Source organism: Humulus lupulus, chromosome 3 (genome assembly GCF_963169125.1).
Source record: "Humulus lupulus chromosome 3, drHumLupu1.1, whole genome shotgun sequence".
In the NCBI taxonomy this organism is placed as follows: domain Eukaryota; kingdom Viridiplantae; phylum Streptophyta; class Magnoliopsida; order Rosales; family Cannabaceae; genus Humulus; species Humulus lupulus.
In genome coordinates this window covers 62,974,852-62,994,031 of record NC_084795.1, presented here as the reverse complement: position 1 = coordinate 62,994,031, position 19,180 = coordinate 62,974,852, and the positions used below count along the sequence as shown (strand labels likewise).

The 19,180-nt window shown below is 37.9% G+C and overlaps 1 protein-coding gene across 1 annotated transcript; it reads right to left on the bottom strand.

Moving 5' to 3' along the window:
* Positions 1-12,687: 12,687 nt before the first annotated feature.
* Positions 12,688-16,093, bottom strand: LOC133821163 (protein MOR1-like). The gene is made up of 7 exons (XM_062253628.1): positions 15,943-16,093; positions 15,682-15,840; positions 15,467-15,564; positions 15,187-15,343; positions 14,216-14,368; positions 13,305-13,376; positions 12,688-12,992 (listed from the first exon to the last, which is right to left on the bottom strand). Exons 1-7 carry the CDS (start codon positions 15,997-15,999, stop codon positions 12,864-12,866), a joined length of 825 nt encoding a protein of 274 aa, XP_062109612.1. The 5' UTR covers positions 16,000-16,093; the 3' UTR covers positions 12,688-12,863.
* Between the last annotated feature and the right edge of the window lie 3,087 nt (positions 16,094-19,180).

Here is a 19,180-nt window from a genome sequence, read left to right as displayed (position 1 = left end):
ATATTTAAAAAAATCATAAACAATATTTTAGTTTAATTTTTCATTTAATATGTTTATGTCATTCTTTTATATATAATATTTTATTTATTTATTTAAAATGTATATGACACTGATATAAATTTAATAAATATAATTGAAAATTCTATAAGTAAAACTAAGTGAACAATGTGCATTGCACATTGGTTGTATCTAGTATATATATATATAGGGAGCGACTACAATGCATCCACTTTTTTGATAATACCGGTGCATCATTTTTCTATTTTTGGTACCTGAATTGATATAATCCCAATTTTTTATATGAAAATATACATCATAGTTATTTAGAACATCCCGCAAATTTTCAAGAAATTCTAAATAGTTTATAAAGCCGAAAACAGGGTTCAAACTGTCAAATTTTACACGTGCGCACAAAAAAATAGGCACGTGTGCAACATACAGTTTAAATCTTGTTTTCAGCTACAGTTTAAATATAGTTTATTAAGTTGATGTACTTAGTTACTTTTGCCTTTTTATTTTGTAGTTTGATACGGGAACAAAGTTATGTATGATAAGATGGGGCAACTTAATGTGATAGGATGATTGAGTTTGGAGGGAAAGCTACACACTAGAGGATTCAGTTTAATGCCTAAGGATGTTCGAGGTAGAGTTTCTACTGATAGTTTTTACATCTAATGTAGAAGAGGTTTTACATTGTAGTTTTGTTTAGCTTCTTTTCTTTAGGTGTCTTAGAGATACTAAGATTGTATTTTTATGATCTTTTTTAGTATTCTCTAATATCTCAATGATTCATTGTCATTAGAGATATACACTTGTTATCTGTTTGTCCAAGTACTGTTTTTTTGGATAAGCCATTAAACATGTACTTAGATGGTTGATGAGTTCACTTGGTTAGAAAAAATTCTACTAGGTATTGAGACAGATGTAATAACTCTACATTCTCTCGTATGAAATTGGTCTTCTTACTTAAAAAAAAGCAATCACCAATCCAAACACCTAAATAATTATAGAACCAACACATATGCTTTTTTTAAGGTACATTTGTGAGGACTTGAAGCTCATAGTCACCCAATTAATACTAGCCTCAAATGTGAACAACCCAGCATTCAAATAAATTTATGGGAAATTCATTGGAAAAAGAAAATATAAAGGCTTACAGTTTGATACATGTAGTTATCAAACTCGAAAATTGAATCATCAACTGGCATTAAGTTTGGCAATGCCACTAACTACCCAATGGCAAAATGAGTAAGTGAAAAATAAAAAACTATTGCTTGTTCAGTTTAACCCAACATTAGTGAAAATAATACAAACCCATTAGAATATCTAGAGTTGGGCAGTTGAGTTTAAGAAGATGATGAGAAAAATGAATTTAACAACAAAATAAAAAGTAATTAAAAAAATAATAGGGGATTTTCGAGAGAAGTTGTAAGTGTATTTTTGTTATGCATTGAACTTCATGTTGAGACATGCATTCCGTGTTACAACATTGAAAGCCAACAAGCACATGATTTTTAATTCAACACATGTTTTGTTGAGTTGACTTTCCCCTTTTGTACCCTAGTATATATAATCATTTTGTGCGAATTAACCCAACCTTTTCGAGTAGCTAAAAAGTGGTTTCTACAAGAAACATTCTCTACAAAAGGTCTGAAGTTTTTTTTGCTTCATTGTTTATTGCCCATGGCTATTTGGTGAGAGTTCACCAATCAACTTCGAATTTTCTGGTGCAAGGCTTGAAGGGAGTTCAAGATAAGTCTCAAGGGGAGCTTGAGCATAAGCTGGAGGGAGGCCAGCAATCATTAAACCAGCGGGAGACTGGTTGTTTGAAGAAGAATCCAAAAGTTTGCTTTGTCATCATCAAGTTCTTATGAACAAAATTAAGAGGGAGTTTTAATTTGTGTTTCCGTATTTGAACTGATTTTATTAACTCTTTGAATCTTAGTGGATTGCTTCACCTCTGGACAAGGTCCCATGGATCGTCATAAGAAATCATGGTCGAGCCATGTAAAAATTATTGTGTCATTTCTTTTGGACCTTTACTTGAACCAAATCTGATTTTGTTTGTTAATCTAAGTGGGTAAATCAGTAGGAGTATTTAATCAACTTTCAATTAGTATCAGAGCTTTGCATATTGATCCTTGCTTTTTCTTGGTTGATTTTGTTGCTTCTACTATTTAGTTTTGGTCCTTCTGTTGGTTACTTAGGTGTTGTTAGTTTTTGTTGGCTTGCTGATTTTTGTTGTTGTTTACTTGCTTGCTGCCTTGTTAGTGTTTGATGGATTGTTTCAAAGAAGGTGGGTCTACTTTTAGACCACCCATGCTTGATGGAACCAACTATGCTTGTTGGGTAGCCCAAATGAGAGCTTTTCTCAAGGTTATTGATGAGCGTGGGTGGAATGCAATTGTTGATGGTTGGACTCCTCCTACTGTGAAAGATGGTGAGGAGACTAAAAAGAAGCCCGTGTCTGAATGGACGATGGCTGAGATTGAAAAAGCAACTTGGAAATCTAAAGGACATTTTTAATGCCGTGTCTATAAGTCAAATGAAGGTTGTAACGCCCTGGATAGCCAAGATCGTTACACTGTGTGTTTTAAATAGTGTTAGACTCTCTAAAAGAATCTCTTGGTCATAAACGTGTAACTAAACGTGATTAACGGTTTAGAGTTATAAATTTTGGTCAAAAGGAATAACCATTTCATTAAAATATTTACGTTCATACATGGGATCCCAAAATAACATTTAAAAGTCTAACTACTTTTCAAAGGTTACAACCACTCGACCTAAGCGGAAAAATAGGGTTTCATCCTAGTTCCCCTGAGAAACCCTCGACCGTGGTGGTTGAGCAATCACATATGTACATTTCGCCACCGAAGCTCTCCAACTCATTGATGGTCCAACGTCTCTTTTCCCTTACCTACACCACATAGCACCCGTGAGCCAAGGCTCAGCAAGAAAACTTAAACATGCTCATAACTAGTTAATAACATATCATAGAATCATAAAAAGCATGCCTAGCAGTAATAACCCTACTCACGTATGAATTCTATTCTGATAGGTGACTGCAGCATCACATCAGGACCCGTTGCCTTAAATAAATGATAAATAACTCATACCGGGGACCAGTGCCCTAGGATATGAGACTATGGAGTCACCCCGGGGAACATTGCACTATCCTCTGTATAACTAGCCTTGGAGCTGACCTAGTGTACCTGGCGCTTGAGTCTTCCAATGACCATTGGGTCAGACAAGTGTATGTCACACTCCTGATTAGGCCTAACCATATCGGCCATCACTCAACGTGCTATTGTCGCCCTTAACTTATCTTGACGGTGAAAACTCGTCAACGATATAAGGTCAGAAAACTCAAACTGTATTGCAAAAGATATGTAGGAAGAAGATGAAAAGAACTTGAAAGAGCAAAAATGCAAAACTACAATGGAGCAAAAATCATATATTCCTTAATTGTATGTGCATACAAAGAATTTTCCAACCCCTAAGCCTGAGGGGTCGAAGCCTATTTATAGATGGGCTCTGTTGGCCCCTGATACAAAGTGGTCCCAAGGGAAAAGATCGTACGTAGGTACATTGTCAAGGTAGTGGGGCAGTACGTAGGTACGTTGTCAGGGTAATGGTGCAGTACGTAGTGGTGTCGGCTCTCGTACTTGGTCAGAGGCATGCAGAACGTGCCACCACTTCACGAACTCATTCGTGTCTCCACTTCATGTCGGACATAGATATCAGAGTCATGCATTCGCCACCTTTATAGTTGTATATTCCATACTCATATGCATGCCTTGTACCTGGTGGTCCATCTTTCATCTTTAAGGTACCATTTCCCTCCCTCCTTATATTCTGTTGAGTGTTAGAGAATAGTGTGGGCTCTTCGTTAATGTAGAAGGAACTCCCTTTACCAAGTTTCCACGTTAAGGCACATCTAAGAGGTAGGCCTTAGGTTCTGAGCCCCTGTCGCGTAACAACCTCACATCATGAGGTGCGGAGAACGAAGCCTAGTATAGTGAGGCATCTAGGCATGTGGTTCCGCATTTGGGCACGCAACGCCTTTCATAGTGAGGTGCCTCTTCCCTTAGTCAGCCCCACCACTTGAAGCCTCTCCCTCCCTGCGGGCCTTGCGGCAAGTCAAGTGAGGCTCAAAGCCTTGCACAATGATCCTCGCACAGCGCCCCTTGCACCACAACCTTCGCACAACGACCCTCACGCAGCGCCCCTCGCGCCACAGCCCTTGCACAGTGACCCTCGTGCCATGGACCCTCATGGCACAGCCCTCTCCAGCGACCCACCCGCCATGACCCTCGCACAGCGATCCCTCGTGCAGTGAGGGACTATTTTCCTTGCGGACCTCGCGCCAACTCGAATGAGGCTCTTTGCCTCGCGCAATGGTGCCACGACGTGACACCCTTCTCTCTGTGGGCCTCGCGTAGCAAGGGTGACTTCTAAAAGGACCCATACCCTGGTCCTTAGGCACGCGCGGGAGGCTCATCGAGGTGGCTTCTTCTAGAGACCACTCTGCATGACGCACAGGAAGCTTCATGAGGGTCTCGCATCGGGTCTTCTCAGCAAGGTGTCCTTGGCAAGCGACTCCGTGTGCAGGTGTTCGAGTGTACTCGAGCCTCGCGCCTTCGCATTTCAGGCAAGGCCCTTTTTAACGTTAACCTCACTTGGCAAGTAGCTTTTCGCATAGCGAGACGCCTCCAGACACAAAGCCTTCAAGAATGAACTCTACTTTAAATATTTCTTGGGAAATTATCCCACATTCACACTTGCCCCCGAGTCTATGAGTATACTTTCAAGTGTTCTTATAGACTTTTTAATATGTGTTATGTGTGGTGAGTATGGTGTTTATGCTTCGCTCTTTCTTGAAGAGATATGGTAGACTAACCTTTTGGATGCTATCTTGGAATGAATGAGGAAACAGAAAAATGGGCCTTTATGGTGTGTTTCTTTGTAATTCATAAAGAAACACAAAAACCAACTAATTTTGGTTGTGATCCAAGTATGCTCTTAAGATGTGATTAGAGCCAATAATTTCCAATCACGGATCCCAAGGTTGTCAAGGCTCTTGATCTCTACCATCCATCTAAATTTGATCCAATGGCTAGAAAACCTTGACCTTCCTTATAAATACCCCAAGACTTGAACCCACTTCTTCACACTAAAACTTGCTTAGCCTAGTGGTATTCCTTCTTAACCATTTCCAAGAGCTCCAAGGTTCTATCCTTCATAGAATAATTCTTGAGGTAATTTTCGACCCTTTTCATTTATTCGTTCATTTTTTTTTGTTTATTACTTTTTTTTCTTGTGGTGGCGCTAGGCGTTCTCTTGCTGCTAAGGATCCGCTCTCGCTTATCGTTCGACCCTTCTTTACGCACCTAAAAGTCTACCCTCGCATATCTGCAGATCCATATATACACACCCAGGTATACCTTCTTTCTCCATTGATACACATGTTTTCTTTATCTCTTATACGAGGGTAGAATCACGGGTTGGAATGCATCCATTCCTTAGAGGTTTTTTTTTCTTTTTTTTCTCACCCTTTAAGCAAATACGCATAGGCCCTTTTCTTATACCTCTCCTACTTATGTTGTAGATATAGGATTATCTTCACGCACATACGTCCTTGTGTCTTAGCTGGCCCATGGCGTCTTGGTGGTGCCCTAAAGGTCCATCGAATATTGAATTTATCGAGTTGTCATCCTCTGACTCTGAGGTCGACGTTCGCAAACCCTTTGACCATGGGGGTGTGCGAATGCTCTACCTACAGAGACTGCCCTACCTTAGGCAGAAGATGCATGGCCTCGAAAATGAACTCAAATATATTACTAGCGATAGGGGTTTAGGTTTCTCCCCATGGCATGAAACGTATGTCTCCCAACTAAAATCAGCCCTTCAGGATTGTATATCTGAAATCGCCTGTCTAGAGGAAAACCTGCCACCTGAACCTTTTTCTTTCTGTGGTGACGAATCCTCAAGCCATAGGGGTCCCATCCATGACGGTGTTGATTGTGAACCCGTCAAACCTGAGTTTCTTTCTATGATTTTCCCCACACTTCCTCACCTGCTCCCGGTTGCATGCCCTAGCGTCAAGGAGAGTGCTGGTAGATGCAAGATGTGTAGGGGATCTTCTAGGGGGTTGAGGAAGTCTATCGCTCACAAATTTCCTGTCTCTGTCCAAGTACCCGACATGCTGAGGCAGACTTCCGACAATTCCGAGGACGCGGGCAGGTCCACCCTTACTAAGGTTAAGCTTGCCAACATGCTAAAGGCCCATCAGCTATCGTCGGACATCAAGTTCATAATTCCAAAGCGCGAGGACCGTGCCTTCAGTGACTCCATAATCAAATCCGGTGGAGCTTTGTCGCTTCACCCCTTCTTTGTCAAAGTACTTAACTACTTCGAGCTGGCGCCCCTCCAATTGTCCCCCAACTCTTGGGTGGTGCTCAGTTGCTTATACGTACTGTATAAGCAAGTGCACTCTAGATGGCCTTCCATGAGTGAAGTCCATCACCTTTACACCCTTAGGACAAATCCATCAGCCCCCGGCTTCTATCAGCTCCAGAAAGTCGTGGCCCTTACAGGATCTCCCCTCGTGGAGAGCTCAATTTCCAATAGAGGCTCGTGGAAAAGTGACTTCTTCTTCACCTACAGTGTGTCCACCCGACATATGCGCTTCAACGCTTCAAGTAAGCTAATTCCCGCCTTGAGTTCATATACGAGAAATTTTTCTTTTACTCCTCTTTTTTCTAGTTTATCTAACTATGGCTATTTCTTTTCTCTTGACCGCATGTCTTGTAGGGGTTGTTGACCCTACTTTGAAACCATCGGCCCGTGACCGAGTGACGAAGATCCTAGAGATGCCGGCCCAGTGCAAAATGGCCTATGCCCTTTTCACAGAGGGAAATCTTTATTCATACAAGCTCCTATCCCCAGACCAAGTTTTAACGCCGTAAACTCCAGGGACCGTTACAGTGTGCATTATCAACAGCGCTAAACTTAGTAATCGAGTCATTTGGCCATAATCGTGTAACTAAGTGTGATTAGCAGTTTAGGGATTTAAAATTTTGGTTAAGATATAATGTTTCACTAGAACGTTAACTGTATACATTGGGATCCCAAAATATAATTTAAAGGTTTATTACAACAAAATATTTACAACCAGCAGATCTAAGCGGCAAAACAGGGTTTAACCCTAGTTCCTCTTTCAACCCTTGGTTGTGGCGGTTAAGCAGTCGCATATGTACACATAGTCACCTAAGCTCTCCAACTCAAGGATGGTCCAACTTTCTTTTGCCTTTACCTGCACCACATAGCACCCATGAGTCTGAGCCCAGCAAGAAAACTTAATATGCTCATGAACAGTCATATCATGACATCAAATCACAAAGTGCATGCCTAGCAATAACAACCTTAATCACGCATGCAAATAAGTTCACATAATGAACGATTGACTGATCAACAAGTCACTAACAGGGGGTATGTACCTTTAAACAAGTGACTAATCATCAAGTCACTATCAGGGGGTATGTACCTTTAAACGAGTGACTAATCATCTAGTCACTATCAGGGGGTCAGTACCTTTAAACGAGTGACTAATTATCAAGTCACTAACATGGGATTCCACTCCCTCAGCCATGGACAAAACAGTCACCTGGGCCTTTGGCCCTGGCTCTGAGTAACCAGTCTTAGACTAGACAAGCGCTTATAATTTTCATCGACCTTCGGGTCAGTCCAGCATTAATGCTCCTAGAGTCATTCAACGCTAATATCGATTAGATCTAATCTTTTATCAGCTCTGCGTTCATGACGCTCATGCCGTTTCTGACTCTCAGGTCAGTAAAATGCGATCAGTGCCGATTATGAATAGTGAGTGCCATACACAAGTAAGCAATGCTACCAAGCATATATCACATGTCAAATATCCGAATACAGAGCATTCAGCATGCTTACTTAACAATTGCTAGCATAACTAGGATCATGCATAAACACAGAAACTCAAGCTCTGATCAATCTCATATTCAATATTCATGGCATGCCCTATTCACATGTTTCTCGTGTATCGCATGCATCACATTTAAACATCCAACATGCATAAAGAATAACCATGCATGTCACATATACACAGGGTACAGTTTTCTTACCTTTGGTCCAAGCACAGGTTACCAATAAATGAGCCACAAGCACGATCCTTATTCCAAGCCTCTAGTGGTAACCTAGTCACAACCATAAACGATGATCCAATGAGTTCAAGTTCTAAAACCAATCTCGGAACCAAGACCTAGCCTCTGAGACATCAAATCCCACTAAAACGGGTTGTAGGAATGATCCCAAGGCCTAAGGTTAGAGTTCCCATGCTCAAAACATCAATTCGGCCATAAATTACCTCAAGTGCCATGGCCCCAACTCACTGAGCTGCGACCCCCAGCCAAAATAGAGGTGCCAACATCAGGCAGTAGCACCAAGCGCCGCAGCGCTACTATTCAAGGGTCGCGGCCCCCAGACCCCTTCAGCAACCTTCACTTGCTTCTTCGAGCTTGGGCCGTGGCCCCCAGACCCCTTCAGTAACCTTCACTTGCTTCTTCGATCTTGGGCCGCGGCCCCCAAGAACAGGGCCGCGACCCAACCTCGAACAAGCCATTTTTCCCCGATTTTTCCATTTTAAAACCTATCTAAACATCTCCAAACTCAAAAATCAAAGTTCCCAAACATCCTCATCATCCAAAACCAACAAAACCCAAGTCTCAAACCAATAAAAAAGTCATCAAAACACAAAGTCCAATTCAAGCTTAAAACCTTTAAAAACTTAGAATTTAAAGCTTGGATTACCTTTGATTGAGTTGTTTCCAACTAAATCCTTAGACTAATAAGCTTCTAATCTTCCCTAGAATCGCTATGCCTCGATCCTCGCTTGAATCCAAGTCCTAGAACTAAAGTTTCCTTCGAAAATGCGACCGGGAGACGAAAATGGAACTTAGAGGGAGAGAGAACTTACTGAATGTTATTTTTATTTCTTAAAAGGTTACTTCAAGCTTAAGTAGCCTCAAACAAATCCTAACGCTCGGGGTCCCGAAAACACCCCCGGGAACAAAATAGCCAAAACCTCCAGAATTTCCCCCTGATCTTACTAGCTCCCAATTTATCATCAAATTCTTATTCCTATTACCCAATAACCCGATAATGCTCTAAATACCCCTTGACTCACTCCGAGTCAAGAATAAATCCCGTTGTGACTTTCCCACTAGCTTACCTCCTAGGATCGTCTTGTGCTGAGTAACCTTGGCATAACCAAACAATAATAAAGCACCACACGCATATCCCATATATGCCAAATATGCCCGAAATGGCCCAAATATGAAAATCACCCAACTAATCAGAAATGGGTTCACATGCATATTTAATACACCTACACATGCATATTATCATTCAATAATATAATAAATCAATTATGGCCCTCCCGACCTCCTAATCAAGGTCCTAAACCTTATTAAGAAATTTGGGGCATTACAACTATCCCCTCCTTACAGAAATTTCATCCCCAAAATTTATCTAAATTGCCTGGAATAAGAATTCTGCACAACTGATTCCAGTTCCCAGGTCGTTCCCTCAACCTCATTGTTTCTGTAACATTACCTTAACTCAAGGTACACTTTGTTCCTCAGAACCTTATTCTTTCTGTCTCATATCTGAAATGGCTACTCCTCAAAGGATAGCTTAGCCTCAAATCCCCTGATTCTCACAACTCAACTCATGAGTTCCTTTCAACCCATGTCTTTTGCATGGAAATACAAAGAACACTATATATAACCGGCAATGCCAAAGATAAGGTCGATCCAAAGTCAACCTAACCAGTCCTATCCAGGACTCAAACTGTCCAAATAATCCAGGATTCAAACTGCTATACTACTCTAGGGCTCAACTTGCCTCTATCTCCTCACCCGTTTTCATGGTGATACTTGAAGGAAGATAAAATCTTTTACTTGGAATTCTGCGTTCCTACTTTTCAATTCAATAACACTTTTCCATTTACTCTGAGAAGTGAGCATCCAAGCTCCAACCTCTAATAATCTCAATGGTCCCCTGAACAACCTCAGGATGTTGATTTTGGATCCTTACCCATCCTATTCCAATGAACGGGTGATAAACATTCTCAAGCATACCTCATCTCATAAGGTATCTTTCCAATAACTGGATAACTGTCTTTCTCTCTCTGATTTACCATCAATCTGAGAATAATCAATTGTACTGAATTCCATCTATATACTAATTGCCTTCCTTAACCCCTCCATGACCTAGAAGTAACAATAAAGTCTTCATCTGATAAGATAGACCTTGCATTTCATGAAGGCGCACTATCTCTTTCACATAGAGATCTGAAAACTGACCAGCTGTGTTACTTATCCTTACTGATAGAAGTGGCTCACTTTAAATATTGGTCCATAATGACCCAATGCCAACTCATACTAGCCCACTATCCTGGCCAACCCTATTGCGAAACCCATCACGATGCTTTCTTATTTCCACTATAAAGTACTCAAACGCTACAATGGCCTCACTGATTCCTGATACTCTGACTTAACCTGCTAACAGGTTAAGAACTTTACCACGCATTCCATTACACCCCTCTCCATCTCAGGCCACCACTATAAAGCTTTCATATCATGCTACATTTCCATGATGCCTGAATGAAGAGAATAAAAGAATAGCATGAGATTCTTCCAGAATCTCCCAATTAATCTTAGTGTCCAACAAGTTCCAAATCCGATCCCTATACCTCAATAAATTCATACCTGATATTGCAAAACCCTTAGCTAATCCAGCTAAGACTTCCCACTCAATTTTTTCCTATCTGTGGTTCACTTAATTGTTTTCCTTTTGATTCTCTCTGAGATAGTAATCTGAAGCATACAACTGATCACCTGGCCCACCAGAAACTCTACTCTAGTTCTGGTCAGATACTTTAACCAACATGTTGCATGAGCAATCACTTCTCCCTGCTACTGAGATGTCATAACCACCTACTAATTGATTCTGATATGCAAGAAGACTCAAAACTCTTTCCCAAGGTACATGTAATATCCTTACCACCCAAGGAAGCTCCTGTCCCTAAGGCGTTCCTTGACCTTGGAAAATTTTCGCAGAGAATACACCACAATACCATTGTCCAAGACGATCACAAATCCCATTCAAATAAACCTTTGCATGCTCTGTTCATCTGATTCATAAACACTTGGAATTAAACAAATTATCAAAACATACTCAACACTCCCAGTGCTCCTATCTAATATAATAATCTTCTGATCAACCTTCTCCCTGGTCTCTAACTAGTACTAACCAGATCCAAAATCCACCTTAAAGAATACCATCTTACTCACTAGCTGAACCTTTAATTCTTACAACTATGCTGAGCCATTCAAAACAGTGCCCTAAAACCTCCTTCCATTCCCAGCACCAATCCAATCACCATTCTATCCTATTTATGCAAACACAACCCTGACTAATCCCCTGGAGGTACATTCAGATACTCACAGACTACTCCAGTCTGTCCTGACCCTGCTGGCACAATCTAAGTGGTATCCACCACACTAGCTAAGAGTTCTATGCATCCCCTTGCAATAAAACTCTAGCGCTCAATACATATGTCATCAGCATACCAAATCTATGCACAGTGCCAACTGCCATAAGGCTTCCCACTCTCAAGCCCAAGAGCTACTATTCTTTTCTTGCCATTTACATTTCTCCATACTTACTTAACCAATCCATATCCCAGATCATACCCAAGCCAGTCATAACCAGCTTTATCTTATCCCTGATGAGTCCTTCTAATCATAATCCAACTCATCTCTCAAATTACCAGTAAAGTATTGCATTCCCATCACAACATAACCATGTGCTTCATATCATCTTTATGCCTCTATGTATGAAACAAGCAAAGAACAGCGTGGCACTAAGCTAGTCAGCACAATACAAAAAAATCAAAATTAAAAAGATGACCTGCCACCCCTGAGGAACTAGTCTCAGTCTCAAATTCTGACTGTCTCGGAGTAAACACTCGAGCTAGAGTCGAGCTGTCCACTACAAGAAAAAATGCTTTTAATAACACCGAAAATGTGTTATCAAAACATACGATAACACTTTCTGATGTGTTAAGACCGACTATGTTATCGTAGGTCAGGGTACTTTACATAACACTTTATCAGTGTTATACAGATGTGTTATTGTACTGTCAACGATAACACACTTTCTATGATATTTTAATATATAGATAAGTGTTTAATTATGTTATTTAAAGTCGATTATATAACACATTTCAATACTTATAAATTTGTGTTATACTACACTTTAGTATAACACTTTTTTTGTGTTATACTACACTTTAGTATAACTCATTTTTTGTGTTATACTACACTTTAGCATAACACATTTTTTGTGTTATACTACACTTTAGTATAACACATTTTTTGTGTTATATAATGAAGTTTACATAACTAAATTCTTTACTTATAAAAAGTGTTATTGTAATAGATATTATAACACATTTTTCGTATTATTTTAATATTTAGATAAGTTTAAATTCTCATTATATATTCATTTATATAACACTAATTTATTCTATTATATTTTTATTTTTTATTTATATAATTAAAATTAGCTTTCTAATATATACTAGCATCATCAAATGAACTTGATTTTCAAATAACAAAAATTAAAAAGCATTCAACATTGTATTAACAATCCACAAATTAGTTCAAAACATTCAACACTGTCATCAAATTATATTATAGCTCTTAGGAGACAAAGACCCGAAAACTTAAACCAATAAATCTTAAATCACATGGTAAAAAACATTATCACATTATCGCATATAAAGTGCATCCTAATGACCAAATATCAGCTCTCTCATCGATATCTGCATTACTTGGACAATCCCACAACTCAGGAGCTCGAAAAGGTGCTGAACAATGCTCAGATGCCCATTCCTACACAGCAAGCAATGAGTACACCATCAATACAAGTACGAAATATTTAATGAAAGATGAAATCTATGTCCATTCCTCCATTACTTTGGCATATTCTAACAATAGGAACTTTTAAATTGTACAAATTAAAAATTCAAACATTTTTTATTATTTTTTTAAATGAGGCTATCCAAACAGTAACTAAAAATGCAAAAACTTTATAGAAAACCTCAAAACATGAACACATGTCAAGTCTTCACAAATATGCCATTAATTAAAAAAAATATTTTTTTTTTATCTCTTAAGACTATGAAAAAATAAACAACACTTTACCTTTATCTGTCTTCTCAGAATTCCTTCAACTTCAATAAACTTATTTTCATGATCATCCCAGTCACAAACACACTAAAGAATAGCACAAATGCAAATATTAGATTAGATAAACCAACAGTGAAATTCCTGTATCTAAATTCATTCCAAACCTCTATTAAAAAAAATCATACCAGAATTCACAATAAGCCATCAAAACTCCACCAAAAACTTGTTCAGATCTAAATTAGAAATAATCAAACAATGCTTCATTTCCTTACACCCTATTACTAAAAGATACAGGGTAAATTTATTAACAAGAGGGGCCTGAAAATCAAATTTGGGTACTGTAGTATTAAAAGACACCGTCACAATTAGACTTTTAAAGTCAAAAGACTACATGACCTTTTTGATAATATTGAAAATAAACCAAGCAAGAAAGAGAAAAAAATTATTTTAAAAAATTTGCAATCATTTTCGCACTTGTTTGTTAATTTCCATTAAGAAATATTGGCTCAAGAGTCAGCAACAGGCTACTATTCCAACCATAACCTTAGCCCTTAAATGACAGGAGTACAGGACTAACAAACTAGATCGATGCAATCATTTATGGTTCACCATCTAAATTCATTTCCATACAACAGTTTTTCAAAGAAGAAACCAGGATAACACTCAGGAACAATGAAGAAAACTTAATGTTAGGCAATTCATGTTGCAAACTAAATGAAACAAGCAACGAGTACAAATGTCAAAAATACAAGAATCAAGATGAAAGTATAAACAACACTAACAAGAGGTTTATGCATAAGAATTTACTACAAGAAATTTAGAAAAGAACTCAAACAAAGCTAAGCTAACTTTTACAATGTTACCTCAACTCTAACTCTTATTTACAGTAGAATGGCTATCATAAATAAATTTCATAACAAAATTACCTTAAATTTCTCGTGGTATTTGAAATGCCTAATTATGAATCGATCAAGTTCCTTCCTTATAAGATCTAGTCCGCCTACATCTTCCAATTTTACATTGGGAATGGCAGAAAACCCTTCTCTTCTAGTAGCAGGTTGGACAGTTTTTATAGCTTTCTGCAAAATACCACACAAAATTAAATTATTCATGCTAAAAAAAATCAGACACTAAATGGTAACCTGTTTTAATTGGCTATGATTTCTTTTAAATATATTAACAAAATATGACGTATTTCATCACTATGACATTTGCATAATAATAATAAATAAAAGAGCAAATTGTGCCTACAAAAGGAAGTTAATTACAAAAATTTTCCTCTAGTATGCTTTGGGTGCTTACAACGCCCAACTGATTTGTAGAGATAATAACATTTAGTAAAATAGTTTCAAATAAATGGTGCATGGCTATTGGATGCAAATGAAACCTTCTTTTGGTAGTGAATATGAAAATGAAGAGGCACACAAATAAATTCTGTATAATTTTATAGGACTAAAGTCAGAGGAACAAAATTTGAAAGCAACAGTGCCTAGTTTTTACCAAAGAAAGAGTAAGCAATAAAGAAACAAACAAACAAAGTACAAATACAACCAAGCTGAGTGAAAAAGAAAATGTGAGATCAAATGTGAAACACTTCAAGCTAGTTCTTAGAATATTTTAACCAATGGTCATGGCTATCACAAAATGTATCAAATTGCTTGGGGTAGAAAGAGGGTGGGCAGAAAAATCATCGTTGACTGAAAACTCGTCTGAAGATGAAAGGTGTATAACTCTATGTGTGTTCATATAAATGAAAAAAAATGCAAGTATGAAGTTTTAGATAGTGATAGAAAGAAAAACACACTGGCATCCACACATATTACTTCGAGGTCAGGAAAAAAGAACTAAAACAAAATGATCAAAAAGCAGAAAGTGAATAGTTTAGGTTGACTTCTACCTCTAGATTAAGATCAATGTAACCAAGAATTATTGGTTGAGGCTTCATGTCAATAGGAACCATTGAAAGGTGACCTTTAATAGCAGCTCCTCGAAGCTTCACTAGTTCATGTAGAACTATTTTCACCATGCGCAATGGCTTGTCATCAGCACCAGCACTGAATAGTTTTTATACATTGCAAGAGAGAAGAAACCAATTATTATGCAATCACAAATTGTAACTATCAGTCATAGTAGTAGATTGCATGTTATTCCAAATAAAATAAAAGAAAAAAGCATACCGTCTTCTAATTTCTTCCATCCCCAAGTCTTGCAGATACAAATGGATGCTTTGAAGGATGCGGTCAAGGTCGACTTCATAAATAGTGCTTTGAAGAACCTATGACAAGCTGGCAAGCCAAGTTGTAAAATATGTCAGATTACCCATTGAAACAGAAGACAACAAAAAAAAAACTTTAGAAAAAAGGTAAACAAAATAGCTAAAACAAGAAGTTACCTTTGTAAGTTTTATCAAACATTTAACAACTAGATCAGAGAACTTCTGATTTCTGACAGCAAATGTCTCATTTGATGCAGGTGAGGGCCACCATGAAGGATCTAATGGACGTAAGAGATTGATGAGAACAACAAAGGATGAAGTTCGATCTGCATTATCCTATAAAGTTGAATAACAAATCAGACTAAAATAAGATATGCGAGTCAGGATAAGAATAAATGAAAAAAAGAAGAGAGAAGAAATGAAATGGCAAGTCTTAACCAGAATCTTTAGCATCAGAACATTCAAAGCTTTTAAAAGCTGGCTGCCATCATCCATATGTGGAACTCTCTCATCCAACAGCCATAGAAGGAGCTCAGTAATTAGACTATCAAGAGTGCTTTCCTTGACAGCATAAGCCAGTCTCTTGTTTTGATATTAGGATATGTTTATATCCTAATAAGATATAGTGGATTGCTTTTTATTTTTTATGATACTTGCAATGCCCTGGTTAGCCAAAGACCGTTACACTGTGTATTTTAAATAGTTCTTAACTCGCTAAACGAGTCATTAGGCCATAAACGTGCATCTAAGTGTGATTACTGGTCCAGGGTTAAAAAATTCGGTTAAAAGGAATGGATGTTTCATTGAAAACATTAAACCATACATGGGATCCCATAATAACGTTTACAAAGTTGTTTACAGTTCCGAAAAGGTCATTACAATTCCAAAAGTTACAACCTGCCGACCTAAGCAGCAAAAATAGGGTTACACCCTAGTTCCTCTAAGAAACCTTGGCCATGGTGGTCAAGCGGCCGCATATGTACACATCGCCACCCAAGCTCTCCAACTCATAGCTGGTCCAGCTTTCCTTTCCCTTTACCTGCACCATGTAGCATCCATGAGCCAATGCCTAGCAAGAAAACTTAAACATGCTCATAAACAACGATTAACACATTTCTAAATCATAATAAACATGACCAGCAGTAATAACCCTACTCATGCATGCATACCAATTATGTAAATGACTACAGTGTCATATGGGACCAAATGCCCTAAATAAGTGATTAATTGAATCATATCGGGGACCGTTGCCCAAATACATGACTAATAAGTCAATCTAGGGCTCAGTGCCCTAGGATCTGAGACTAATAATTCACCCCAGGGCCCATTGCCCCATCCTCTATATAACCCGCCTTGGAGCTGGCCCAGCGTACTTAGCGCTTTAGTTTTCTACGACCAATGGGTCGAACAAGCATGTATTGCGCTCCTAATTAGATCCAATCATATCGACCAGGACTCAGCGCGCTATTGCTCAACGCCCTTAACTCATAAGTCAATGCTTTACAACCAGTGCTCCGCGCTATTGCCATCCTTGACTAATAAGTCAATGCTTTTCTCAAGTATATAATGCTAACAGGCATTCATCATATAACAAATGTCCATATATAGAGCACTCAACATGCTTCATCAACAATCACAGGCATAATCATAATCATGCGCATTTACACGGACCATTGTGTTGGGTCCAAAAATTTTACTTAGCTAGATAGTAGTAGTAGTAGTAGTTAGTATTAGTTTGTAGTATATTAGTTTCCATGGATTTTGGTTCAAGTCGGGACTTAGTTGGAAACTCATAGCAACAGGTATGGATTTTATAAGTTTAACCTATAGTTTAGAAATATTAATTATAACATAAGGTTTTATTAATATTGTTGTTCCTAGAAATATTATTTATTATAACCTAAGGTTTAGATAGAATTAATAAGAGCATGACACTTGTCATAATCGTGTTTATTAAGGAATTAAGTATTTTTGATGAATAGTTTAATTAAGAGAAAGATCTAGAACATCTAGAACCTTCCAGCAGTTGTTAGGATCACGTTTTGACTCAGTCAAAGCTAATTACTCAATTCAAAATATGCTAAAAATATGCAAATACGTGTTTGATATATCAACGTATGCCGATCTATCGCATCTATAGGGGCCAATATATCGCCTGCAGGAGATATGAAAAACACGTTGACTTCACACGAACGAATGAGGCTCGGGATATAGGTCTAGGCGATATATCACCAAGGGTAGGCGATATATCGCCCCTGGGAGTGATTTTTGGAATCTTGAGGATTTAAATTTGAAAATAGTCTTAACCACTTTGACCTGCCTTTGAACAATTTTGACTGAGTTCTGGGCATCTGTTGAACGAAAATTCAAATCTTTTTCATTTTATATTCATTTATTTATTCAAATTAAAATGGGTTAGTTTCACTCCTTCAACTCTATAAATAGGACCTAGTGCTCAGCCATTTCATTCATCATTCAAGCATTGTTCAGAGCCTCCAAGCTGCTAAGTTTACTATAGAGAAAAACACTTGGGTTTTGGGATAAAAGCTTTTCCAATCTAAGCTTTTCTAAACACTCAGGAGATAAGATATAGTGTTATTTTGGTATCGAGGTATAGATCAAGTCATAGTTCATTCAAGGTATTCCTATCCTTAAGTTCGGTTCTTCATGGTTCTTTAGTTTTCTTTTATTTTCTTTCTGATCCTAACTCTTGTTTATAATTCTTGATCAAGCGTTTAAGTTTCTTGAAACTTAAGGTTTTTGGTAAGTTTCAACTCAGATGGTTTAGTTTTCTTTTCATCTCCTTTTTCTTTAGAAACTCACCATTCTTACTGTTGGTTTTAGGAGTGTTCCAAATCCGATTCTTGTCTCCATATCCCAGTTTTTTGTAAGGAAAATAGGTTAGATTATATGTGTTTATATGTTTATGTTATGATATGTTTTATGCTATGATATGTATATGTATAAATATGTTTTGTAGTCGCTTGGACATATGACTTGCTTAGATAGCAAGCCCCAAGAATATGTTTTGTAGTCGCTTGGGCATATGACTTGCTTAGATAGCAAGCCCCAAGAATTTTTATCATTTTCATGGTTTAGAGTTATGATTTACCCTACCTCGATTAGTAGACAGAGGACCTAGATGGGTTATCATATACTATAATTGTGATCTAACCTACCTCGATTAGTAGACTGAGGACCTAGATGGTTTTATCACATACCATGTTAATGAGTTAATGGCCATTATTATTGTAGTCCTATATGATATACGTTTTTATAGTCATATGTTTTATAGTATATGTTTATGATATAGTCTTATGTTTATGATTTATGATATATGTTGTTAGTAGTTTTTCCTTGTTGGGCATTAGGCTCATTCCTTTTTTTCAGAATGATGCAGGAAAATGAACATGGAAGACGAGAAAGATTGGTAGAAGCTTGGCATGTGTGTTGAGGATGAATGGACTGCTAGACGATCGAGGATGACGTTGTTTTGAAGTCTTTTGTTTTATGTCCTTATGTATTTCCGCACTTAGTTTTTTTACATTTAATTAGAGTTATGATGATTTTAAGTTTTTATGCACTGAACAATGGGTACCCATACCTATTTTATATTTCATACTTACTTTGTATTTTGCACAATATTTTACGTTTAAATGAAGATATATTATTTCTT

Excerpts from the sequence above, each read along its gene's own strand:
- LOC133821163 (XM_062253628.1), bottom strand. The coding sequence starts at position 15,999 with ATGGATGATGGCAGCCAGCTTTTAAAAGCTTTGAATGTTCTGATGCTA. Across the intron at positions 15,565-15,681 it reads GTTTGATAAAACTTACAAAG|GTTCTTCAAAGCACTATTTA; the intron begins GTAACTTCTTGT and ends AGCTTGTCATAG. Across the intron at positions 15,344-15,466 it reads ATGGAAGAAATTAGAAGACG|TGCTGGTGCTGATGACAAGC; the intron begins GTATGCTTTTTT and ends AAAACTATTCAG.